Raw genomic sequence first — 14,180 nt, 5'->3', positions numbered from 1 at the left:
ACAGGACACAGGGAATGGCTCCCACTGCCAGAGGGCAGGGCTGGATGGGATATTGGGCAGGAATTGTTCCCTGGCAGGGTGGGCAGGCCCTGGCACAGGGTGCCCAGAGCAGCTGTGGCTGTCCCTGGATCCCTGGCAGTGCCCAAGGCCAGGTTGGACACTGGGGCTTGGAGCAGCCTGGGACAGTGGGAGGGGTCCCTGCCCATGGCAGGTCCCTTCCAGCCCAAAGCATTCTGTAATTCTATGAGCTGGTGCAAACAGGTCAAACACAGTGAGGGGCTCTAGGCTGAATTTTTTCCCCATTTGTATTGTATTTCCTACTTCCTCTGGAGACAGTCTGTGGCACATAAATGCACTGGCTGTGCAGAAGTTCTCTAAGAAGGTCAGCTGTCCAGGTAACTGTGCAGTGCCTTCCTTCTGCACTGTAAACCTGAGCAGGGGCTGCAGACCTGGTGCAGGGGTGTGCTGGACACCAGGGGCAGGAGCTGAGGCAGGACAGGGACCATGTACCCCAGGCCAGGGCTCTGTGCAGGTGTCCTGAAGCTGCCAGGTCTCAAGTGGAACCCAGGGAAGGCTGGAGTCAACCTTGAGGGGGACACCTGCACTCACCCCCTGCCCACAGGTGATAGAGCAGTGCCTCAGGAACACAGGGATCTGGGAAGGGTGAGGGAGATGTGTTGTAGACCTGAGGCAGAGACACAACTCAGCAGCCACAGCTGTGTGCTCAGCTCATCACAGGCCCTCATGTTAGAGAAAGGAGGGATGACTTGCCACAAAAAATGTGCTGTTAGAGTGGAGGAAAGGTGAAGTGGAGGAAGAAGGACATCACTGTGTGTTAAGGCCTTGCAGAGAATGTGCCCACGTGGCCTTGGACAGCAGCAGCGAGGTCATTGTCCTCTCAGGGTGTGTCATGCAGGTCACAGCTGGTGGTAGCAGGAGGGGAGATGGGGAAGGTTTGGGGTTAGTTGGTGCACTCAATTGGGCTGGGCTTTCCTGAGCCTGGCAGCTGGAATCTGGGCAATGCACCCATTGCTTCCAGAGCTTCCTTTGCTCCCTGAGCCCTGGTTAGACTTTCACACCCTTCCATCACATACCGGACGTGTATCTCAATGCATGGTCAAAAATCCAGGTCCCTGAATATCGATTTCGTGTATATCCAACGGGAGAGCCACGTTCCACTGCTTTTCCATCTAAATTGTGCAAAAAGAAATCAGAAAAAAGCCCTTAAAGTGGATGCATTTCCAAGGAATAATGATGGCTGAAGCCTATGAAAAATTTCCAAAACCCATCTGTCTCTGTGGCTTCCTGACAAGATGTCAGAGGTCTCACAGAATTTCTTAAGGCTTCTGCAGTGCTATTTTACCTCACCAGGGAGAATCCAAAGTACTCCTGAATTTCATACATATGCTGAGCAGCTCAGCAACTGAAATATCAGCACCATGGCATGAACCCAATGTGTGCATGGGAGATGGACAGAGAGGCTCAGAGCAGAAGGATTCTCTCTTCTCTCTATCTCAGAAACAACTCTGATTTAATGCATTACTTGAAAAGTCCTCTCCAAAATATTCCTTCTAAAGCAGCAGATTGGGAGAACAGATTGAGAGCTTAAGGAGTCTTGTATCAAACTTCTCCTCATCAGCTTGCAGGTAACTCAGTCCCCCAGGACACAAATACTGACCTGATGCTATTCCCAACAGGAGGAAATGATCCACATCTGACAGTCTCCCCCTCTTTCTCCCAAATTACAACACAAGTGCCCTTTGCTTTTCCTCTCCTCTCCTGCCAGATCCATGGTGGGACTTCCCTGAGAAGTGTCCGTGTGCCGTGGCTCTTCAAGTGCCCCTGGCCTGAGGTCAGCACGTGAATCTTGCCAGAAGAAAGAGAAGAAGGGGAAATGTGGCACCTCTGAGCTGTGCAGGGCAGGAACCTCCACCCCAGGGCTGGGTACCTGGGGTACTGTGGGGGTCCAGGTGGGTGCAGGGGGGGAGTGGGGGATCTGCAGCAGCTGACAGGAACCAGGTGAGAACCAACCTCTCCATTGGCTTCCTCTGCTTGGGGTGCCAAAGGGGGATCCCACAGGATTGAAAGACTTGTGGAAAAGCAGCTGAGAGGAAAATGGTTCAAACCCACAAACAGCTCTTCGGCTGGGGGACTGTGGCCACTGTCCCCAACCATCCCACCCAGTACAGCCCCTTCCAGCCCCCACAGGGTTTGGGATGCTCCACATGGATGGAGGCAGAGTCTGGAGTAGTCCAGAGTGCTGAGAGAGACAGGAGCTGGTGCAAGCAAATGGGAGACAAAAAACACAAGGCCTGGTTTGATGTAAACACTGCAAGGGAATAGCAGCAACTGAGCTGGGAATCCCTGTTATAAATTGCTCCAAGTAACAACTAAAAATACAAATAGAGTAGATGTGTGACTCAGAAAAGAGATGTAAATCTTGTAATGTGCATTTCAGCTGAGTCCCAAGGTTGAGCCCTGCAGGAAAAGCTGTCACTTGGAGCCATGTGTGCCTTGAGCCTTCAGCACCATGGTCCTGTCTCAGACACATCCCCCATTTAACCAACTGTCCAAAGCACTCCCTGAAAAGAGACAGGCTGGGGTCAGCAATTCCACACAGAGGAGAGGGGCTCATTCATTCCTGATTCACCACTTCATCAGGAAATGCTATAAAAATAACCATTCTCAACACCTCAAGTCTCAGCTTCCCTGATGAAGGTGAATAAAATCCTACCAAAGCCTTTCCTGTCTGCACACAGGAAGTTATTCAGCTACAGGGCTCCCAGATCCCCAGGGCAAGAAAGCTCCTGGAAGTTCTGGGGAGCAGCAGCAAGAGTATTAAAGCCTTTGTTCCAGAGGCAGAAGGCACCAGCATCATCAGCAGGTCATACTTTCAGGCTGCTCCAGTGCAGCAGCTGGAATGGCCAGTGAGGAGCTGGAATGTCCAGTAGTGACACACGGGGCACATTCCTGGTGTGAGGTACCCTGGTGTGTGCAGAGATGAGCACAGTGCCCAGGTGTGATTTTCATGGGGGGACAGAGCTCAGCAAACACAAGGACCTGCTCTCTGGGGCACCACAGGGTGTGCACACAGGGCACAGGACCTGATGGGCAAACAGGAGTTATTCAGAGCCACCTCCCCAAAAACGAGGGTCATGAGAATGGCAGACAGGGGCACTTCCAGAGCTCTGTTCACAAAGGAATTGGCACCAACCTTCATCACCTCCAGACCAAACTGCCTTTAAAGAAGCCCAGGCTTTACAGTGTGTGTTTGACTGGAAAAGGCCCTTCCAGACAGAAGCTCTCCAGTTTATAAGGCTTTCAGCCTTGTAAGTGGTCAATGAATCTGCCCCTCTGCCCACAGTGTCCATACATTATGAGCGTCCCCCTCCCACCAGTCTGTCCCCAACACTCTCCATAGGGACAACACAGAATCACAGACCCATGGAACAGCCTGAACTGAAGGGACCCACAGGGATCATCAAGTCCTGTCCCTGCCCAGACCCCCCAACAATCCCAGCCTGTCCATCCCTGGCAGCGCTGTCCAAACGCTCCTGGAGCTCTGGCAGCCTCGGGGCCGTGCCCATTCCCTGGGGAGCCTGGGCAGTGCCCAGCACCCTCTGGGGGAAGAACCTTGCCCTGATCTCCAGCCTGAGCCTGCCCTGGCCCAGCTCCAGCCGTTCCCTGGCTCCTGTCCCTGTCCCAGAGCAGAGCCTGGAGCTGCCCCTTGGGAGAAGCTGCAGCTCCGGGGAGCTCTGCCCTCAGTCTGAACCATCCCAGTGCCCCCAGTCTGCTCCATCTGATCCATCCCAGTGCCCCCAGTCTGCTCCATCTGATCCATCCCAGTGCCCCCAGTCTGCTCCAGCTGATCCATCCCAGTGACCCCAGCCTGCTCCAGCTGAACCATCCCAGTGTCCCCAGCTGCTCCTCACTGGCTTCCCCTCCAGTCCAGCCAAGCCAGCCAAGAGCTAAAGCAAAGCTCCCTCCCCACTGCACAGCCAAGCTCAGCTGGGAAGCACCACTGCCAGAGGACAGTGACTGCAGAGCAGCTGCTGCTGCCCAGCCAGGAGCTGTGGGGAGAAGAGGGTCCTGCAGGGCAAACACCCAACCTGCAGATGCTTTCACCAAGGGCTGGTGGCTGTGGCAGGAGGAGAAGCTCCCACTGCTGCCCATCAGTCACAGCTCCACCTCTCCAGGGCACCAGGGATGCTTTTCAGCTTTGCCCATATAATGATCAAGAGCTGCAGAAGCACAAAAATTCTGAAAATACACAGAGTATTTCTTCCAAATTGTAAAATCTTTATGTCAGAAGTAGTTTTGGACTTCTTAGGCTTTCCCTAGACCTGCACAGACAGCACTGACCTCCCACCCTGCTGTTCTTAGTGGCTGTCCTGTGGTGGAAAGGAGGACAGGAAGAGCAATGATGCTTCTGAGACAATCACCAGCTAAGGACATCTCTCAGGTTTCTTTCCAGCAGCATTGTCCAGTGTGGACAATGGTCAACAAAACCCAGGAGAAAATCCAACATCAATTCATCTTTTCTCTCCCCCTGCAGGACAAACCAACCCCAACTGCAATGCTGGGCAGCTCATATCAGCTTCCTCCTGAGTCCCTTAAAGGAAACCTGGTCCAACTGCTCTTCCTTCTTTTTATTACCAAGTGCCTTTGGATCTCAGAGACACTGCAGGGACCTGCTCCAGGCCAGGGACAACAGAGGCAGTGCAGGAGTGGTGCCTTGCCAGGTTCCCACAGGAAGCCCCTTTCCCTGGAGCACGAGAAGACAGTTTGATGTTCACAGAAAAAAGAAAAAGCTTCTTCTCATCACAGAGGGAGGTGGGGTGGGGACAGGAAGCACTGTTTTGAACAGGACACACCACAGCCAGCCCAGAGTCAAAAGTATTCCCACAACTGAGGAGCGATCAGGAAAACAAACAAACAGCAACCTGTAAAACCTGCTCTTGGGCTCAGACTCATTTACAGAAAGCATCCACATTCCTCAGAGCAACTTTCCTCAAAATATCTCAGCTGTTTCTCAGGCTTTCCTTCCTAATTCCTCACCTGTGTCAAATACACCCCCAGCCCTGAGCTCACCAGGTGCTGCATGTGACTGAAGGGCAAGTCCCTGAACATGCCAAAAGAAGATAAGGAGCTTTTTCTTTCCCATCTTGGCTGAGCCTTTAGGGGCAACCAGATGCAAACAGACACAGAAGGTCAATAATCCTGAGCCAGGACCCCAAGACTGGTGTTCACCCTGTCTCTGGGCCCTCCAGCAGGGCTGAGTGTCCAGGCACAGCTCTGCAGAGCCTCCTCCTGTCCCCACAGCCCCTGAGGGAATGAACGGTGCCTCGTGCCTCACCGAGCGTCTGCTGGTTGCGCACGCCGCCGATGACCACGCAGATCTCTGCAGGCACATCCCCCGGCCCATCCTTGATGTTCTTCTTGGAATCTTTGGTGTCATCCTGCCAGATCACCTCCTCGATGTAGTCATCTGGTACCTCTGTCTTCACTTTCACCTCAGTCATCATTCCAGCCTCTTCACTGGGGGAGGACTGAGATGTCACCGAGTCGGAGCCCTCGGCTTTTGGGCTCCGTGGGCTCCTCTTCAGACACTCCCTGAAGGGGGAAAGAGAGGAGAGAACGTGAATTCTCAATGCCAAGTGCTCGTTTTGTCATCACCAGGACCTAATTCAAGGTACTCTGGTTTATGCAGGTTTTTTAAAAGAAGCACATTAATGTGTGTCTGCCGTGCATGATAAGTAATTAAAATTTAACTGGACAAAAGTAATAAAATGATTTGCTAGTAGTGAAAATAACCTTAATCATCACAAACAAGAGTAGTGCTCATAAACACACTGTATCCCTAAAGAAGAGCACAGAACTTGCTCTGCTTGCCAGCAGGCCACGGGCACAGCTCCAGCAGTCCTGACTGCAGGTGTTTTGCCAACACTAGTCCACACACACAAAGCCATATTCTCCTGTGGCACCTGGGGACATGGGTCACTGGTGGACCTGGCACTGCTGAATTAACTTTCACTTGATGATCTTCAAGATCTTTTCCAACCTAAACGATTCTATGATTCCCTGACATTTTTAATTTGGGGCTATCTCCACCCTCCAATGCATCTTCTCTTTTATCCCTTCACACAACCTGACATCCCCTGGTATTCAGAGCCTTTATTGACCATACACAGTGCTGATCAAAGGGGATCTGGAGGATGAGGATATTTAGGGAGACTACCACGTTATGGACAGATATAACTATTGGGGATGACAGGGAAAGCCTGATGGAGGGGGAAAGGCAGAGGGAGTCCACTGTGCTCAGAAACAGGTTAGGAAATAGGATGTGTTTTCATCTGGGAAAGAAAAGCTGGGAATCTGTGGGGAAAAAAACAATCCAAAGAAATATTCAAAACCCTTTAAGAAAAGTGAACTGGACACCTCAAGGCTGCGAAACATCAACAGGTGCTGTGGTGATAAAAGGCAAAGGGGCTGTGAGCCCACCAGACAAGGATGTGGGAATAAGCCATGGAGCTCCTTTGGCACCACTCTTTATGGGTCCCCAATTTTTCATTACTGGTTATTAATACACTCTAATGTGCAATACAAAGATAAAATAATTGCTAGTTCAGTTTGTGCAGAAATCAGAACTAAATATATAATGGCTGCTCAGACTACCCAGAAACAGAAACCACTGTGACATATTTAGAGTCATGTAAACATTGGGAACAGCCAAAGGTGTTTGAAAATGTTTTAGGCAGAAGTAACAAAATAAAATGAAGAATAGGCTGAACTTATGGATGATCATTAGATTGTGCAATAGCAGCAGAGAAAAAAAATCCCATTACTTGGAACATCATAAAGTTCATCAGGACAAAGTATGAATTACAGTGTTAGAGAAACAACACCTGCAGTGGGTTCTGACACAGGTTATGGAGCTTGCAAAGGAACCAGGATGGTGCAGCTGGAGGTGAAAGTGTGGAGCTCCTGGGAGGACAGGGATGAGGGGTGCAGAGGAACAGAGAGAACAGTCCTCCAGTAATTACTGCCCAACTTCCCACATGGACATGGAATCACTATTTCAAACTGGGTCAGGCACAACCTATTGCCAGAGATTTTATTATTCATCCCTTCATTCTCATTATGGAATGAAATGTACAATTAATAGTCCCTAAACAGAGAGAATTAGCCTTGACCTGCCTTCCCACTCATTTCCTGCCTTCTCACACATACTCCCCCTTGCCGTGCTCCCAAAATCATACAGAGCTCTTACAAGTGAGAAAGATGGATTGAGACAGAGAAGATGTGGTTGAGAGCTGGACAGTCTTTGTGATAATATTATTGGGTGTGCCACAGACCCATCCATCTCAGCCACCACGTGTGGCTCAGCACCCTTCCAAGGGGAAGGCAGTGACTGCAGGGTACTCAGGGATCAGAAAAGAGTGGGATTAATTGAAGATCAATCAAACCCAGAAGGTTGCCCTGATAAAGGCAACAGTAGGGCAGACAGGAGAATCTTCCCTTCCTCAGAGCCTGCACAGGACTGTAGAGGAAGATCAAAGGCAGCCAGGGCAATTCCCAGTGGGAGGCTGGGAGGTGGGAACAAGCAGTGAGAACTCGGCTCGATGGCACAGCAACCTGGACCTGCCAGTTCTGGGCAAAGCAATAGGAAAATCCAGGCATGAGCCAAGTGATTTGGGATCAGAAGCTGATGCCAGTGGCAGTGAGACTGAGGCTAGAGCCATCTGAGGAGATTATAAAAGGGCCAAGAATACAATGACTTTCTGATGATACCCAGCTTTGCATCACATTCAAACACAAACCAAATCAGCAACAGGCCCTGTGTTGTGAGGCAAAGCTGCTCTCCATGTGCATTGCTCCTGAATAGAGAGAGGCATTTCCACAGGACTCCTGGAATGGCTGATGTGGGACAGATTTATTTGTGCTCTGGAATTAAATTTAACACCGCTGTTGCTAAAAGTTATGGGTGGAGCTATGGAGGGGTGGAGAGCAAAGACTGAGAACAGGACGCTCCAGCAGTGGATCCCTCTCTCTGTAGCTGGCTCTGGCCAGAGCAGTGGCTGCAGCACAGTCAGACGAGCCCAGGACTGTGGATTCAGCCACATGGTGCTGAAACCACACAGAGCCATCCCTGAGCAGAAGGACTGACCAGTTTTCAGTTCAGGTGCCTGAGATGGAACAAGGAGGTCATTTTCTCCCTTTGAAGCTGTGGTGAAGCCACTCCTCACATGCTGCAGACACAGTGAGCAGCTTCAGGTGTCAGAGCTGATCAGAAAAGCCAAAGACGTTTCCAAAACGCAGCACTAAAATGGTTCAAGCCTGGGAAAAGGCACTTTATGACTCTGTGAGACCAAACTGCTCCAGTCTGTTTCTCATGCCAAACGGAAGACTGGAAGATGATTTGATTGCAGCATATCATCATCTTCATGGGGAGAAAATACTGCCTTGCCTTAACTTGGCAGGGAAGAGTTGAGTGCAAGCTCATTGCTGGAAGCTGGAACCAGCTGAAATGAGGCATAAAACACTAGCACAGATGGTGGTCCAGTGGAACAGCCATTTTCCAAAGGATCTGCCCAGGGAAAAGAGATCCCCCCGAGTTTTCAAACCCAGATTTGTGGGTCTGGCTGGCCCCAGGGCCTGGGCTCAGTACAGACGTGCACTGGCCACACTTGGTGGCCTGGAGCTGAGGAATATATAAATTATTAGACCCGACCAATGGACCCTCAGAACCTTTGCCCTTCATGCATGCTGACTTTGTGGATCCAGCTCTGCCAAGAAAGGAACTACCCAGCTGGAATGTCTGCTCCTGGGTGGGACCTAACCCTGAAAGCAATTCATTGCCCCATATGTTCTAACTCTGAGCAGATACCTGTGCAGAAGGACACAGCCCCAAATACTTCAGCAACTTTCTTTCACATGATTTCATGGCTCACAAGCCCTGAAAGGAGCTGTGTTCCCCTCAAAAACCAGTGGAACCATAAAAACAGCAGCACTGACACTCCTGGGAGCAGAGATGAGCTCTCCAAAAGCCACTTGATGCCTTAGCTGGGGCTGCACAACTTTGGAGAGGAGGAGGAGGAGGAGGCAGCAGTGGTGGAATCCAGCTCTCCCATCACTTTCTTGTGGTCCCCTGTGAAATCCACGTCGTGCTCCTGTGGCCAGAGCAGAGCCAGGACCAGTCCAGGCTTTTCTGAGGCTCAGTTGCTGAATGGGATATCAATGTTCCCAAGGGGACAGGGGAGAGCTGGGCTCAGGGAATGATCCTCATATGAGAGCAGAGTTTGAAGCCTCCTGGTTTGACTGGGGAAAGAGTACCAACATTCCAGAGCAAACGAGGAAGGAAAAGGAAGCTACTGACACTGGAGAGTTTCAGGCAGGATGGAAAGGGGTATGTGCACAGCCCCAGCAGAACGAGTTTTCCTTGGAAGATAGGAGTGAACCATGCAGAGCATCAACTCACACAGGCACTGACCCGGGAAAGCTTCATTTCATCCCCAGTCCTTTGGTGCTTGGATCAGCCCTTGCAAGCCCATGATGCTGCACTTGCTCAGTTTTGTGATGAATTTTGCCTCCCCTGCTACTGAGCAGCACCAAGAACCTCCACTTGGAGATGAGGAAAAAGCAGCAGAAGATCTGGAACATGCTTGTTCTCCAGAAATTCCCTGAGAGACACAGGGAGGGACAGGGAACATCCTGCCTGGGGGAGGGAGGACATCAGGCCTCAGCACTGCCATGGCCAGGCCTGGTTCTGCCACTCCTGTCCCATGACAGCTCGTCTGAAGCTGAGACACAACTGCTGGAAAGGCTCAGAAAGAGGATGAGCAAGAACAGGAGTGAATTTTCAGTTCTGCACTTCCCAAGGCTCCAAGCAGGTCTCAAGGGTTTGGATGAGGGCACAGAGAGAAAAGGACGCCAAGCTTTTGGGATGTCAGGTAAGTTCAGTATCAGTCCTGGGGACAAGGAGCAGAAGGACTCCCCAGTGTGACCCAGGCCCATCCCTGGTGGACACAGACACCTGCCCCAGCTTCCAGATGGCTGCAGGCACTGCTGGGGCACTGCTGGGGACACACTGGGACAAGTGAACGAGTGATGGTCAGAGCCTCCACTTGGTGGAGACAGCAGCGCACAGGAGCCAAGGGAACCTGCCAGAGTCACCTCCCACCTCTCCTGGTGGCTCTGAGCTCGGTCCCCAGCCTGATGCCACCACCCTTCTGCATCAAACAATGCAGGTTTAGTGCTCAGTGTGGCCTTCCAGGGGTCAGCTGCACCTCCCTCTGCAGATCCAGCCTGCATTTAAACATCCATGGGCTGATGTTGCCTGGGAAGAGGATCTTCCTGTTCTCCAAACACAGCACTGCTTGCACAGGACATGAACTGCTCAGAGCCATCAGGCCACAGGAGCACAGAGCACAGGCACCGCTGGTTTAATCCCTACCTCCTTCCACAGGGGGGATCTAACTTCTTCTCCGTGGCTTTGCCCCTTCCTGGGAAATACCAACCTCCTCCACTGTTCCATGTCTTGTCTCTACTGAACTGTGGGCCCTGGCAATCCAAGAGGCTCTTCCTTGCCGAGGAGAGGAAGCAGAAGCCTTGGGATCACACAGTGCTCACTCCATGCCTGCCTGCTCCTACAGGTGAGGTCCTGTTTCATTCCCCAGAACAGACTCTGTGATTTCCAACATGAAAGAGGCAAACAAACATTGCACTTGCATGTATCACTGCTCTCACTAAGTAGGCCACACAGCCAATTACTGTAATACCAGCTCTGCCATCTCACAATGCTCATTTCAACATTGCTGCCTGCTTTGATCATCAGACTTTCATCTTCCGATGATGTTACGGCCACTTTCATGTCAGCCACGAGTGTGTGAAGGCAGGAGAGATTTCAGAAGGCCTTAATGAAGCCTCAGCATGGGGAACTGGAAAGGCAGGGGTAAAAGTGGGTTCCTGGACCCATTTGGGTGCTCATTCTTCGGCCCTACACCTGTGGCAGCTCGTGAAGGCCTCGGGTTTTGGCAAAGCTCAGTGATGCGGCACAACAATACGAGCCAGAACAGTTGTGGGTGTGAAGCCTCACCAGCATCGATGCAAGGAGCAACACGAGGGCAATGCCAGGAGCTCTTCTGAGGGAAGGACAGAAGGGAAAGGCTGGGTGCTCAGCCCAGTCCCCCCTGCACTGTGACACCAGCACAGATCCAGCAGCCCCTTCCAGCTGATCTCCTGTGGCAGGACACGGGGAGAAGGGGGTGAAGGCTGCAGGGTGCAGCTGTTCTGGTCTCTGCAGGGTCTCCCTGGCTGTGACGACCAGTGAGTGAAACAAACGGGGCCCGTCAGCTGCTGCAGCCACAAGAAACTCGTGCTTGCAGTTTCTGCTGTTTCTGATCTGGAGTAGCATCCTCATAAATAATGAAAGTGACTAAAAGCTACTTAAAAAACACACACTCCTCCCTTCTGAAAGAATGAGGAAAAAAACCCCAATTATAAAAGGACATTTCTTCCAGCTAGGAATAATTTGTCATGTAATTCTCTGAAGACAGCAACAGAAACATGTGTGCTCCGTGCTCCCTTTGAGTCATCTGTGATTGCATGTGTACTCAGATGGCTTCTAATGAGGCTATTTTTACAGCACACATCCTGCTGAGTTTTTGGGGAGGGGCCGAGTGAGATCAGTGAAGTATCAGTCTTCAACATCAGCTCCTCAAAAGGAGAGGAAAAGGAAATACATGTGAAGGAGGATGCACTACTCAGAACCAAAACTTATGAACAGCTCTCCTGCCCCAGCAACAAATGTGGAGCATCTTTTGGTTTTTCCTAAACAATACTCAAGCTGGAAAACCCAGAGATCATTAGTGCCTTGATGATGTCAATGATGGCCAAGTTGCACAGGGATCTGCACAAGCTGGTCTGGTGGAAGCTGTCCCTGCTCATGATAGAGGGTGGAACAGGATGGGTCTTCAAGGTCCCCCAACCCAACCCATTCTGTGATTTGTGGTGACACCCCTTGGCACAGGACAGGGTGTGCCCAGTTAGAGTAAAACTGAAACACATTTTGGGCACTCCTTGAAAGGCTCTTCTGGTCTGCAGCACCAAAAAGGTTCAGTAAGGACTCCCAAACACTCATGGGGACCAAGCAATGGGCACCTTTGCAGAGGCCAGTAGGACACCAGCACCAGTGGGATGTTCCAACTTGTCTTCTGGAAACCAATGTGCAGTTGGCTCATCCCAGGCTAAATCAAAAGGCTCAGCTGTCAGAAAGCAAAGGAAGCAAAAAATGGGGGAGGCTGAAACTGGGCTCGATTTGCAGATGTCTGCCATGGTTTTACAAGAATCAGAAGGTTCCTGTCATGACTGGAGCTAAGGGAAGTGGAATAGACAGAACAGATGTAAATGAACTCTCCTTTTACATGGAGACGATGAAAGCAGAGGCAAGAAAAAGAAGGCTGGAAGTTGGAAATCTAGTTGTCTGATAAATTAGCTGTGGTGGCCTTCCCACCCCTCCCCGTGGCTCTCATCTGCTTCTTGGGGCAGCCCGGGGGGTGGGCCCCGTTCCTCACACCAGGAGGAGGTGGAGAAGATCAGGAAGCAGACAGACTGCCTGGTGTCCTTCACTGGGGACACCTCCTGCAGACATCACCAGACAAGAGGATTTTTAAGTGCAGGGTTAAAAGAGAGAAAAGAGCTCTTTTCCCAGTGCTGTTTTCCCAGTGTTACAATTGAGCTCCTGGCTCCTCAGCTCCAGGCTCCCTCCCCAGCTTCAGATGTTTCCTCACACCCTGAAAGGCAAAGCCACCATCCCAAGCTCGTGTGTCACTGTGTCCAGAGCTGCTCCTCTCCAAGGGACTCAACCTCCCCTCCCTGCCACAGCTCCCAAAGGCTCTGCAGCCTGAGCCTACATCCATCAGAGAGGATGTCCTGGTGCTGGTGTGTGAAGTGCTGGAACAACCACCCCATCCTGGGCTCCTCCTCTGAGGGATTCTTTTCTGGAGCAGGCACTGTACTTCCAGTGTGGACTGCTGCCTCTGGTCATTGGGCATTTGCTGGAAAAGACATTCTCTTACTGGGAATCTCCCCTCCACAGGAGAATCCCTCTCAGCTGTCTCTTGAATGAAGCAAAGCAAACACTTCCTTTACATACACTGTGTGCACACCAAAATATCCCTTCTGATCCTTGACTCTTTCCATTTGGGAGCCTGTCCACGTTCCAGAGCATGGACACCCAAGCAGGATACCCAAATGTGCCACCAGCACTCTGGGTGACACACATGGTGGCAGCATGTGCTGGTCCACATGCCTGAAACCCAAATTTTCACTTTGTCACAGAGGGGTTCATGGTCATCCGTGTTCCACCAGGAGGCTTCAGTTCTCTTCACCATCTTCCACAATGCCACTGTGAATTCCCAAAGTGTGCATTTAACTTGTGACAAGTTACAGGAAAAACCTGCTCTCACCTGTCCTGCTGCTATTTTAGGGGATGGATACTTGGCTGAGTTTCTTCACGAGGCTGCTCCCCGTGGTCCCCTCTTTGCATCCATGACCCTGAACACGCTGCTCCCTCCCACCCTGACCAAGGATGAAGTGGCAGCTCCTGGAGGCTCTGAGGCCCTCGTTCAAGTCAGTTGTACCTGGGGACATCAAACTAACTGGGCACACAAAGAAAATCCCTGAGGAAGGAGAAGCAGCCCAAACTCTGCCCCTATCTGGGACACATTTACATCCTCTGCTTTCTCCCTCCAAAACAAACTGAAATGAGAACACGAGGCTGCATCCTTCTGCAGGCAGAAGTGTGACAGTAGCTGCCATTCAGGTTTTCCTGGAAGAAATTTGCTCAATAAATACCAATATTATTAAGGAGTTCATAAATTTAAAGGATATGAAGGTTTTGTAGAAGAGATGCCTCAGGGAAGTTCACCCCCTGCCTCTGAGGGCAGCCAGCTCTCGAAAACAGAAGTAACAGCTTTCAAAAACCCCAAAATACATAATGCATCACTCAGTGGTGTGTGTGGTGTCAGTGCTAAAATCCAGGGAAAACAAACAAACAAAGCAGAATACTTAATTTTTCCAGCTATCTGGGTCTAGTAAAACACACAACCTTTCCTGACAGCAAACTCTGCTTCAGGAAGTCCAAGAGGAATTTAATCGTGCGTTCATTCCTCAAGGGACAC

The 14,180-nt window shown here is 51.0% G+C and overlaps 1 protein-coding gene across 1 annotated transcript in view; it reads right to left on the bottom strand.

The window, feature by feature from the left end:
- ZNF618 (zinc finger protein 618) overlaps window positions 1-14,180 on the bottom strand; it is a 148,470-nt gene that overhangs the window by 65,391 nt on the left and 68,899 nt on the right. The window contains exons 3-4 of the mRNA XM_088177679.1: window positions 5,357-5,613; window positions 1,095-1,190 (exon numbers count right to left, since the gene is read on the bottom strand). Coding sequence (XP_088033805.1) covers window positions 1,095-1,190; window positions 5,357-5,613 — 353 coding nt within the window. The remainder of the gene's footprint in view (window positions 1-1,094; window positions 1,191-5,356; window positions 5,614-14,180) is intronic.

Source organism: Sturnus vulgaris, chromosome 22 (assembly GCF_052056855.1).
Source record: "Sturnus vulgaris isolate bStuVul1 chromosome 22, bStuVul1.hap1, whole genome shotgun sequence".
Lineage (NCBI taxonomy): Eukaryota > Metazoa > Chordata > Aves > Passeriformes > Sturnidae > Sturnus > Sturnus vulgaris.
Note: the sequence above shows the minus strand (reverse complement) of the source record. Positions and strands in the feature narration are given on the sequence as shown.